Here is a 12,909-nt window from a genome sequence, read left to right as displayed (position 1 = left end):
ACTGACCTGCTCATTTCACTCCCACTTCTCTTCTCCTCACTTCCTGCAGATTGAGTGCATGGTGGCCACGGAGATGATGCAGAGATACAAGAAACTTCAGTTTGAAAGGGGTGAGTCAGTACAAGGCAGCTTCAGTACGTCAGTGATCACTTCAGAGTTCACCAGTAGGCGCTGTATGGGCGATGACTGTCGAACGCAGTCACATGGACCCGTCTGTCCTGCAAAGATACTACACACAAAAGGATGACAGTCTCATTTTGCACGTGGAGCTCAACTGTTGCTTGCTCTATCTAGACTTAATCATTTTACCCCTGTGGACATTTTCGCTATTGAGTTACACCAATGGGTGTCTGTGGAAAACTGCTAGAATAGATTTTCAAATCCTTCTTAGCCCCATAAATTTCACTCTTCAACACTGACAGGTGTTTTCAAGTTTTCTATGCATACATTTTTTGATGTACAAAATGAAGAACGATTGGATTTCATTCTGGATTCAATTAAATTGAATGGTTTCACTACAAATAGTCATTCAGTTAAGTAATATTCCTGTACTTTGTTTTGAAATATTATAATTACATTGGTTTGGCTCTATAGTCAAGTACTAGACGGCAAAACGTGTATAGCCACAGTGATACCATGCATTAGCTGCTGCTTGTGTTTATTTACAGTACTGTGCAAAAGTCTTGAGCCAACACTTGTATCTCAATATTTTACTCCATAATAGGAAATGGATACATTAGTTTATTGAAATGTGCAAAAATACATGGAACTACAGTAAACAAGATCCCCAACACCACTGGCTTAAATGCAGCTGCATCAAATGAAGAACCTCGATCGTGTTTCACAGCTGTAGACATTCACTGCTCAAACCTGGGGCGCTATTGTTAAAGACCTCTTTAAAGATTACATGAAAGTCTGGCTGCTTAGAAGCGAAGTATAAAGAAATGAGGGGTAGCATAGTAGTGTACTAAGCTATTAGCTAAGGCTAGCTAGCTTGGTTAGCAGGGGGCATTGATACAAACTGCATGGCTGGATGAAACTAACAGGTAATGTGCATAAAGGGATTGACCCACTTTTGCAGCCAGCCTCAACTGGCCACTGCAGGAACTACAGTTAATTGGCCTCTTTAGCCTTAGGGATTGTCACCACTTGATCCCTTGTATTTTTGTTAAATTCCTATTGTCTCTTTCCCCCGTGTACTTGTACATTTTTAGTGTCAGCAGTTCGTTTTCTAATAAATAGCTTGGATCTCAGAGCTGAAAACATGATGGCAGGTCTCTGTCGCTTTGCTTCACACTGTCAGTGTAGACATGCTAATCAGCAATATTTTAGTTCCATCGCTACAAGAGACAGCAGTGACCACGCTGTGCTATCACTCTTTGATGGTACTCACTCTGCAGGTTCTCCGCCTACACAGAGGCACAAACTATACACAGAACATGCAGATCACGCTTGCAGGAATAAATGCATATCCATAAAGACAAACACACATTCATTAACACAGAAGGGACCCTGTAAATTAATAAAAATCCTCAGAAAGAGCTGTTGATTCTGGATAAAAGCAGTGAGCCGTCTCATCAATGTCCCAGTCTAGTCAGGCAGAACAGTTTCTGTAACCGTTCCATATTTCTCAGGCTGAGCCAAAAGTGCAAGTGGAATGTGTGCTCAGTTCTTGGCAGAGAGGCAAGGGGATGTAAGGACGGGATACAAGGGCAAGTGCATCATGCTATGTACTTAGAATTGGCAGAATCTATGTTTTACCACTTTCGAATATATTCAAAAGAATTTTTGGAAGCCATGGAAACAAGTTGCCAAATAATAGATGCAGTAACACGAGAAATAACATATTTTTTTTAAAACAAAAGAAACCTTTCAGTATGTAAGAATAAGAAGTTTATTGATCCCAGAGGGAAATTCATATGTCTAACATGACTCATCTGCTATTTGTATAAGAATTGAAAATGAAAATGAGTGAAAATGGTTTTGTTTCTCTTCCAGTACTGATGTTTTTTGTTTGGTTTTTTTGTTGCATAAAGATAAAGTGCAGAGAGCATGATATCAAATTATAAGAAGTTTGCAGAGAGAAACATTATTCTTGAATACATGTATCATTATTTCACACGTAACAGGAAATTCCGGAGCATTAAAAAATCACCAAACTGCCAGAGAAGGTTCTAGTCTACTGTGCTAAATCTTTAGAAATCTGCATCTGAAACTCATTAAATATTTTGGCTCAAATGAGCCAATAAGAGAGTCGGTGTTCATGACCTGGACCTTTTTTTTGTGCCGTCAGAGGTATTGCTGGACCCGTGCCGAACATGGTGCCCTTCGTCGACCTGCCAGGCGGTGTGCCAGCTAAAGGAAGCAGATTCTCCAGCCCTACCCCAGCTGGTCCAATGTGCTGTATGTGCCCTCGAGTTCTGCTCGGCATGCAAGGCCAACTGGCACCCCGGGCAGGCCTGCCAGGAGAATAACCTGCCCATTACGTCCTTCCTACCAGGAGAAAACAGGTGCTGCTTTCTACTTGTAGCCACTCACTAACTTTCACACATTTAACATTTCATGGACCATAATCCAAAAAATACTTACAGGCTACGAGACATGAAATGAATTCTGAAACCTGTCCTTAACGCTGTCCTTAAGCAGCGTCCTTAATTAAATCCATGATTATTAAGTCATTAATTATAATAAAATTTTAACTTTTTGCTCAAATTTTGACAGGCAATCATTTAAACATGAGCACTTCAGTAAAGTAATAATACATGTTGGCATGTGATAGTGCAGCAGGTATAAGGCCTGCTAGAAATACTAGTTTTGTCAATGCTGTCTTAGCCCATCTGAGTGAAGGTGAGGAAAACCTGGCAGGATTCAGTCAGTGTGTCTTTTTGCTGCCACTTTTTGCTTGAGCATCAGCCAACATTCAAGCACATATTTAGTAGGTAGCGATAAAACAATCTGCTTGAACTAAACTGCAGTAAGGCCAGCTGAAATAGATTAATCATTCATTTTAAGGCTACAGCATCTGTCTCCTAAGGTAGAACAGACTTGCTCAGAGATGCACGCAGCTGACCCATTTCTTTGTCTTATCCTCTTACCCTGGAAATGCCATTAGCTCTGCAGAACCTTCTGCTGCCTGCGCAGGAGCTCAGAGGCCACACTGGAGAAGAGGGTTCATAGTTGTAAAGAGCCTTGGTGTTTGAATTACACTTCTTCACCATAAGGATATCTCTGAAAGCATCATTTTCTTTTCTTTTTGTTTTTTTTGTTCGTTTTGGCTACGCTTACGTTAAACATTAATCTCTCTGCCTGACACAAGATTATAGTTTCTACAAGTTTTTTGGTTTTTTTCTCTCCAGTACAAGTGTTTTTCTTTCGTGATGCAGAAGAATCTTTTTTTTTAACAAAGTAGAATTTGCTAAACTTGGGAGAGACAAAAACAAGTCATGTTCTAAATACAGTTCAGTGTTTTCTAGTTCGTAGCTAAAGTGGTGGAGGTGTTGAGACTGTATTGTGTTTCACTCAAACGAACAGTATGACAGATTCATGGAGACCGGCCTGAAAAATCAATGGGCCTGTTTGCTGTCTTCGGGTAATTCGCAAAATGACAGAGAGCTGTTCATGCACAGATTTTTCAGAGTCAGCTGTTTAGAAATAATGGGAGAAATGGATACAGATAACCTGACACCGAGAGGACAGAAGAATGTTAGTCTGGGCTTGAGTTCAAGGCCATTTTAGTGACTGGTGATACCTTCATATGTGTTTATTTAGATGAATCTGATTTAGAACTACATAAAATCATGTTATGCCACGTAGTATGAATATTGAATTGAACACACTTTACTTGCGTCTCTTCTCCTCAGCTCTTTTTATAAGAACGAAGAGGATGATGCACCAATCAAGCGCTGTCCTAAATGTAAAGTTTACATTGAGAGGGACGAGGGCTGTGCACAGATGATGTGCAAGAACTGCAAGCATGCCTTCTGCTGGTACTGTCTGGAGTCCTTGGATGTGAGTGGCATCTTTATTCCTCATCCTGTAGCGTATTTTCACACTGCTAATCTTGGATATTATTTGACTCCATGGGACAACAATATCTCTCATTATCAGGAAATCGTAGCTTTGCATTAAGAGTATTTACAATTTTCATTATTTTGACTGTTCATAGCGACAGCCTCAGCTGAACTCATAACTTTGATGATTAATGAGCTGTGGTGCCCTTATATAATCTTAATTGTGTGAGCACACAGGCGACCGTGCTACGCAGGTCACTTAAAAAGCAATTTCTCTGAACGCCCACCCGTATCATTCAGATAGCTGATGGTCAAGTCTTTATCTGTATGTGTGTCATGTGCTAGGATGACTTTCTCCTGATCCACTATGACAAAGGGCCCTGTCGAAACAAACTGGGGCACTCCAGGGCGTCCGTTATCTGGCACAGAACACAGGTGAGAACACCCACCTCCCCATCCGCAAGTCGCACTCGGCAACCCACCCCTCCCCCTCTTCCTCCCCCTCTCTTAGCCACGCTGCAGCATGTGGCCTCACACGTGCTCCCTGGCTCTGCTTCTGTCTCTCCTTCGGCGCACACATTCACATACAGTGATGGGCTCGTATTATGGTGACAGCACAAAAGCAAAAGAACAACTCGATCCGCATGCAGCGACAAGTGTCTAGTGGTCAGTGTCCTGCTGTTTAAGGCTTAAAAAAAAAAAGTTTACATAACCATGGTTTCTCTTTACCTGGAGGTAATCCAATAAAACTACACATTGCATATAAAGCATTAGATTTCCTCATGATACGACATATAGAAGTGCTTAATTCATAGACTGGGCTCCCAAATGCCCTCTCAGTATCACTTATTAGCCAAAAAATCTATTCATAGCTTAGCGCATCCCTTTGTCCAGCATATTTGCTATTTTCTCAGTATTAGCATACACATTGGCATCTGTTGCCTAGTAGGGCAGGCTGAGTCATATGATTACAGTTCAGCTGGTGGAGGCCAGCTATAGCTTCAGTGTTCTATGTGTCTTTTTTCTCTGTCTCGCTCTCGTCATTTCACACCCGTTTGCTCTTTCACATATATGAAAGCCTCCCTCTCGCTTCCTTTAAAAAGCCAAGGTGTATCAGAGCAAAGAGCATCTTCTGTTGTGGCCACGTACCATCGTTCTGAATTAATGTCACATCCTATGCTTCAAAGTGCCACCATGATCTGTTAATAAGAACACCCTGTACTTGGTACTTTTTTCTTTGTTTTTCACTACATCACTGCCTGTTCTCGCTGAAAAATAACAGTTAATGCCAACATTCAGTTAATGCAGGTTATTTTTTGTTATTTATTTAAAAAGAACCCTGCATGCAAACGATCCTGCAAAATATATCTTCCCAAATAAACTGGAGGAAGAAAAAACCCATTGTGCTATTATAAGTCACTGTTGCATGTGACAGCCGATTATGTATTCCATCATGCTGTGTGTGAATTTCCTGGAGTTTGGCTCCCCCATGTGGTGGATTACTTAAGTTGCCTGGCTACCAACGCAAAACAAAGCTGGATTTTACCAACATGTAACTCTACAGTTCTTAAATCTATAACTGTGTTGGTAGCTCCTAAAAACCATCTCCTTAGTAGAACACTTGCATAACTTCCACACAAAATGGTTCTGCTGGAAAACAACCATCCTTTGTGCCACTTGATTGGAGAAGTACATGATTATGTAACTAAATGTGTGACTTTGCTATGTACAGTCTCACTATGTGATAAAATCATGATGTCCTTCAATTTGTATTTTTTTGTGGGAGTAAGAAAATTTTATTAAAGGTTTTCATGTCTTTATATACTGTAGTATAGAACTTTTTTTTTAATGATAAAAAATGGCATCTCAACTGTTTGATATCCTTTTAGTTTTTTTTCCTCTGAGTAAAAAAAAAAAAAAAAAGAGGTAAAGGACTTGCCCAATTATGAAAATATAAATTGTGATGCCTAATGTGTAAAACTGTAATAAACCGGACCATTCTTAACACCTTGGAAAAAAAAAAAAAAAGGTCATTTTAAAGCACTTGGTGACATCTACTGGCGAACATGTGTTACTGCAGAAATCGTGCTCATAGTTTGGGACACTTGGGAAACAGTATATGCACAATTACTCAAAAAAATATCGGTAACTTATATGACACATACTGTAGAGAAAATCGGCAATAAAATTTTCTGAAATGACTTTGAAAGCTGTTAACGCTACTTGAAATGCAGCATTAATAGATTAAATGCATGGCTGCTTGTATGTTTAAAAGAATGCTGCATTTATTTAAATAATTGGGTTTTTTGTTGTTCTTGTTTGTTTTTTTTTTATTTTAATGTTTCGCTGCTGTCTCCCTGCAGGTTGTGGGAATCTTTGCTGGCTTTGGCCTTCTCCTGCTGGTTGCCTCTCCCTTCCTCCTCCTGGCCACTCCCATCGTCCTCTGCTGCAAGTGCAAGTGCAGCAAAGGCGATGATGACCCATTGCCAACCTAAAAAACACCATCCGAGATGGCACAGGGAGCCACTTCAAGGATGGGCCCGTCTATTTTTGTCCTTTTTCACCCCTTTTACATTTGTTTTTTCCATCCCACCAGCTTTGAGAGCTTTATTCTTTTTTTGGGCTGAACCGGCACCAGCCTAAGCCGCTTTGGGATCCATTGCTCTGCATGAGGGAGGCATGGCAGAAAAGCGACCCTACATGTTTATCTCGAGGGAGAGAGGTGCAGGGGTCAAAGATCAGTGGACATGAGACTCGTTGAGGGACTACTGTGTCCAAATGTATGAGAAGTTGCCAGACTGGGGACGTGGAGGATGACTGCACCACTTCAGCTGCCCCCCCCTCCTCTTCTGAGGTGTGGGTTAATTTGTTGTTGCACTTTGGTGGGTAAATGCAAATGAAGGAGGGAAAAAAAAACCAACATCAAGAAATGATTTTTTTTTCTTTATTATTATTCTTGTATGGACCATGTCATGCAGGAGCCACCTTAGAAAGAACTCTTACTTCATCGCTCTGTTTCGTCAGTTTGTTATGCGCAACAAAAGCTTTTCCCTCACCACCACACTCGATGTAGCTCTACAGATTCAGTCAGTAGCATAATAGAGTTACACCACGGATGTTTGGTGTTCACTCGATTTGCACACGGAACATGATTTCTTTGTCATGTCTGCGACTGAGGTAGAGATGGGAGGCTAGCGTCACTCTCAGCTCAGTGTATAGCACGTCCTCTTGATGATGTCAATGTTTTATAATCCTGCGCTTTTAATAGAACTGTGCTCAAAGTAGTGTCTATGTGTTGTACTTTACAGTGTTTTTCCAACTGTTAGGCAAACATATTAAAGGGGACTGCCTCTCAAATGCATTAAAAGGAAAAAAAAACAGTTTTTCCTGTGGTAAAATGATAATCGCGTCTTGTTTTGGTTAACTATCACCTTACCTTTTACTGTCTTTGCATTCTACATTAAATTCACAAATGTCACAAATTGAGTGGCATTCCCCTTTAGCATTAAATTAAACTCTATCAAAGGACCTCGTATCCACGTGCTGTGGAGCCGTTTTAATTTAATTCACTAAAAGAGATGTCACTCCTGTATTTCTCAGTCCCTAGGCGGCAGTCTAGCCAAATAGAAATGAATGGCCTTAAATTAAAAGTAGTGAAAATCAGGCAAGCCCCCCATGCACTAAAAGAACAAGTCAGATCCAAATGATCCCAGGGAAAGCATGTTTTAAGGACTAAAGTCAGTGAAGCCCTTTATATCCAGACGATTCTATGATGTCATTCATATGTCACTCTGTTAATAGCCATACTGTTAAAAAAAGAAAAACAAAAAACGAGGATATCTCTCTCTACATATAATATAAATAATTGTTCTCAAATGGTGTTCTTTGTGATCTAGGCCCTGTATTTTCTGAGCCTCTTTAAGCAGGAGAGCGATCAATCCAACTATGGTTGTGAATGATCTCAAGATCAACTCAGATCTCCCACTTTTTGAGTCTTAACAAATACCCGCTGGCTCAAACTGCAAACTTGCATATGTTAGTGGTCCGAGTGTCTGTTTTGTTTTGTTGGTAGTTAGACCTCCAACAAAAAGCAGCTATTCCTTGCAGGAATGTCAGAAAAGCCTATAGAGTAAATTTAAAAAGCATGTTAAATCTTTGGGCACATGAATATCAAGCTGCTCTATACTATATCACTTTATCTATGCAAGTTTGTGCATTACCGTAATGATAAGGTTATTGATTGGCCATGATTAATTGTAAGGAAGTATTGTGTAATGAGAGCTGCAGAATGTCAGCATATCGTCGCTTTAATTTAATCAGGGAATCATTTGGAAAATATCCATTTTATGTTCATTATATACAGTGCATTGCTTTTTTTTTTTTTTTTTTTTTTTTTTTTTTTTTTTTGTCCTTAGGCTAGTTTAAAGTTTCCAGAGAAGAAATTTGCATTTGACAACTTCTTTGCAGTCTTCAGAAAAATTAAATTACCAACTGTCAGTTCTGAGGTTTTTCAGACCAGGACATAATAAAAGAAAATATTTGGTCCTCTGGGTCCAGTGGAGGAATATTGGCCTGCTCATTTTTCAGTATTGCTTTAATTCATTTAGGTTTTTGTGCAATTATCTATGCACAGCTCTCTTAATGTCTCATCATGGTATTTCAGTTGGGTTGATGTCTGGATTTTGACTGTGTCATTGCAACACCTTGATTTGCCCTTCCACCCCCCCCCCCCCCCCCTCTTTTCAGCCATTCTGTTGTAGATTTGCTGGTGTGTTTTGGATAATTGTCCTGTTCAGCTATGGACAGGTGTTCCCACATTTAACTCTAGAATACTTTGGCTTACAGATGAGTTCATGGTCAACTCAAAGATTGCAAGTTGTCCTATGGCTCGAAATCAAGCCCCAATCATCACCCCTCTATCACCGTGCTTGATAGTTGGTCTGAGGGGTCTGTGTTGATTTGATGAAAACCAAACACAGCATAAGTGGCATTAGCCTTTATAGCCTAACATCTCCACTTTGGTCTCATCTATCCAAAGGATGTTGTTCCAGAAGTCTTGTAAGTTGCTCAGATTCAGCTTTGCAAACCTAAGGTGTCCTGCTATGTTCTTTATAGAGAGAAGAGACGTTGTCCTGGTAACACTTCCAAACAAGCCATACTTGTTTCTTTTTCTCTTTTCTAATTGTACTGTCATCTTTAACATTTAATATCCTAACTGAGGCCTGGAGAGTCTTGAGATGTAGTTATTGGATTTTTGCAGTTAGCACTGTTCCCTAACAGCAAGAAGGTGCTGAGTTCAACTCCACCATCTAGCCTTAACCATCTCCCTTTCTCTGGGGAGTTTGCATGTTCTCCCCATGTCTGCGTGGGTTCTCTCCGGGTGCTCCAGCTTCCTCCCACAGTCCAAAGACCTGCAGTTAGAGGAGTTAGGTTAACTGGTGAGTCTAAATTGCCCATAGGTGTTAATGTGAGTAGTGGTTTTCTGTCTCTCTGTGTTAGCCCAGACAGACTGATGACCTGTCCAGTGTGTACCCCGCCTCTCACCCTATGATAGCTGGGATATTCTCCAGCCCCCCACAACCCCAGTAAGGATATAAGTAGAAGAGAATGATTGGATGGATGTGAAAAATCTTTCACTGTAAAATAGTTTGGAGAAGGCCTTCCACGATTGATGGGCAGCAGCGGTCGCTCTTTAAGATCATTGCCGAGGTCTTCCCTCATTAAAAGCCACCTGAGTGCTGCAGACCAGCAAACTGCGCCTGCTTTAATAGAGCTGCTCACACTAGCACATGATCAGTTAAACAAGTGCATTTGATTAGCAGCACCTGGCTGCTATTGTCCCCTCTTATTTCCTATGGAAGCAGTAAGGCTGCACTTAGTTTTTCTCTCACTGTTTTTGCACTTTGGCTCAGTTTTTGTTAAATAAATATTAATCACCTGAGGAAGTATTTTAAGTTGACCTGCTAACTTTTTTTATTATGTCCCATTACGTAAAGCCTGGAATTGAAAGAGATTGTGCTTTTTGTTTTGTTTTTTTACCAAAACTGTGAGTCAGTTGAGGAAAAAAGTAGAAACCTTTCAGTTTAAAATAGAGACGATGAGAAACAATTTATGGGAGAACTTTGTACTTAAGTTTTGCTACCGTGCATAGCACCTGCATGTCTTCAGAGTGTGGCAGGAAGCCAGAGCACCTGGAGAAAAACCACACAGGAAGAACATGTGAACGCCACACAGAAAAGACCAGAGTTGAACATCAGGTTCGAGCTTTGAGGCGACAGTGCTAACCACTGTGCCAACCCGTCATAGCCATTCCAGTGTTTTAATAAGCCATTCGGTTTCTCGCTTCCCTTCTGGTGCAATTCATCAGTGTTCATGTAGCATTTCATTAAAAGTGTGGCTACAGTTGCCAATAAAGGGGGTTAACAAGAGTAGCTAATACTGTATAAGCTAAACAGTAGCTGATCACCTGCACCTCCCACCTGTTTTTAACTCTTATATTAAATTTTAGAACAAAATTATGTTATTATTAGTAGCCTTTAGGTTTGAATGCGTTACCTGTAGCTTGGGTTGCTTTCATTGGCCTTGCCTTCTGTAGGAGCATGATCATTTGACACCAAATCCGGTTAAATTTTCTACCTTTCAAAGCAACATTTCTTCGCTGCAAATCATTTAAATTCCTGAAACTCTCATTGGTTTAATGACAATCGTGCCAAGCAGATTTCCCAGAAGGCAAAAGGAAGCCAAGCTGTGTGTGCATTTTGATCACGTCTTTGTAATGTATTAACAGTTTTTACAGGGTTGAAATAATTGCTTCTTTATGTAAGCGCTGCACTGTATAATATGGATTTTATCGTTTTACTTCTTCTTCTTGATATGATCTGTGACGTGCGTGATATGGTGCCTGCTGTGTTTTACTGGAGGAGTTTAGCAGCTAAAACGAACTCTATGGAAAAGTCAATGCAGATGATCATAACTGTTTTTTAATTTGTTTTTTAGGGGTTTTAACAGTTTGAGGAACAGCGGGAGGGGGCTGATACCACTAGTAAACATTTATTTAAATCCAAAAACTAAAAGTCCATCGAATTCTTGAAAGGCACAAAGTAACAAATCATGGACATTTTTTTTCTTTTCTTTTTCAAACTCAACATTCGTCTTTACCAATGTCTGCTGGCATTAATAAACAGGTAGATACTGTATTATGCAACAAACATAAGGGCAGCATAATTACTTGTTTTTTCAGGGCTCGACATAAAGGCCTACAGAGTACAACCACTTCACGCGGATGATTCATCAGCACAGGTGCTGGAGAATAGGATGACCTGAGTAAGGGCTTGCTTCTCATTACTTGGGGCCTGAATGGAAAGAGGGTATTTTACAAAGGCTCAAAATCGACTTTGTAACTATCAGATCAAGTTTGGTTACGAGCAGCAGTCTATATTTTATAACTTGTTGTGTCAAGAGATGAAGCTGCATGAGTTTTCTTTGACTTCTACATGGTAAATATAATATTGTAGCCTCTAAAGAGCTTTCATATGGTGGCACTGATAAAGTTGTCATCCTGTTTTTGTTTTTCTTCTTTCGTTTAGAAAATGCACTTTGATGTTCAGCCATAAAATATGTTGGTCAGCCTTCCTATATTTAGTAGATGGCCTTCATGTGTCTGTTACTTTTTTCTTTTTTGATATATTTTATGTTTTGTACACTTGTTACATCAGTTTGTGTATTTGTATTACCCGTTTATATAGAGGGATTTTTCACCCCTTTATTGGTCGTATATTAATTACAATGATTTACAATTATCGGTCACTGCCGTAGGGGGGTTATTTTCAAAGAAACTGCTTTCCATACACAGGACTATGAGAAAACAATGTCTCTAGTTCACTGAGTAATTAAAGGTTAAATGATAACAAAGCTATGACCATTGTAAAATTGCATTAAATCCATTCTGTACAACTTTAGAATTGGCATCTTAATATATCTACAGTTCCACTAACACTGTGACACCAGGTATTAAAGGTTGTTGTTTTCGTGATTCTGTCCTCTTCTTTCGCCGATGCCAGTGGTTCTCAAACTGGAGCCGCGTACAACTAGGTGAAAAATGTAACCTAGAGACGTCTTTTACAGTTGTGATTAACTTCAGTTCATTTAAGTGTGGCATGCAGGGGAAATGAATCTCTTAACATGTCTCAAAGACGCCTTTTGGCTCATGAAATTGTCAGATAGCTCCCTCTAGTGTTCCAAGTGTATAATTTTCTGTTAACATAGATACCTGAAGTAAAAAGAGAAGAGTAACAGATCCAACAAAAAGCTAATTTTGTTACCTTTCACAAGGCTATTTTTTTTTTTTTTTATTCTAACCGTCCTGTCTGGTTCATTTAATAACTTGTATATAAAAATGACTTTTTGAATCATATAGACAATAATATTTCGATTAGTCCTTATTTAAAGTGCACCGAGCATCTTTCCTTCTTATTCACTGCGGCTCTTTCTGTTCCACTGCATCTCTTTGTGTTCATCAAAGATGTATCGGCCTTTTGTTAAGGTCTGCCAAAGAACAGGTTGTTCTCTCCTTCTCTCTTCCTTTGTTTCTATTTCCTGCCAGATGCTGGATCGGGAGCATTAACAAGACAACCCTGAAAATGAAAGTGCAAACGCTCGGTGATATATCATCCCTCACCAGCTGTTCTCTGTTTGGAAGTCGCTCCACCAATCACTAGGCAGGACCACAGGAAGTTGCCATCTGTGGGCACCATGGTGACAAGGTTTGTGGATGGGCGCTGAAGCTGATGTGTTATCTGGAGCAAATGAAGTATGATGCAGGGAGAGAGTGCCAGGAGGTGCGGGGATGGACGGAGAGACAGAGATGAGTGTATCACCTGCGAGACAAAGAGCTGAACCT

The 12,909-nt window shown here is 40.0% G+C and overlaps 1 protein-coding gene across 3 annotated transcripts in view; it reads left to right on the top strand.

Annotated features, from left to right (window-relative positions):
• rnf144aa (ring finger protein 144aa) overlaps positions 1-12,042 on the top strand; it is a 30,513-nt gene extending 18,471 nt beyond the window's left edge. For all 3 annotated transcript variants that reach the window (XM_003453238.4, XM_005477099.3, XM_025900745.1), the window contains 5 exons: positions 50-110; positions 2,294-2,510; positions 3,861-4,008; positions 4,356-4,445; positions 6,374-12,042. In XM_003453238.4, coding sequence (XP_003453286.1) covers positions 50-110; positions 2,294-2,510; positions 3,861-4,008; positions 4,356-4,445; positions 6,374-6,505 — 648 coding nt within the window. In that variant the 3' untranslated portion in view covers positions 6,506-12,042. The remainder of the gene's footprint in view (positions 1-49; positions 111-2,293; positions 2,511-3,860; positions 4,009-4,355; positions 4,446-6,373) is intronic.
• The last annotated feature ends 867 nt before the right edge of the window (positions 12,043-12,909 follow it).

This window comes from Oreochromis niloticus, linkage group LG19 (genome assembly GCF_001858045.2).
Source record: "Oreochromis niloticus isolate F11D_XX linkage group LG19, O_niloticus_UMD_NMBU, whole genome shotgun sequence".
Lineage (NCBI taxonomy): Eukaryota > Metazoa > Chordata > Actinopteri > Cichliformes > Cichlidae > Oreochromis > Oreochromis niloticus.
This window is presented reverse-complemented; position numbering and strand designations above follow the sequence as displayed.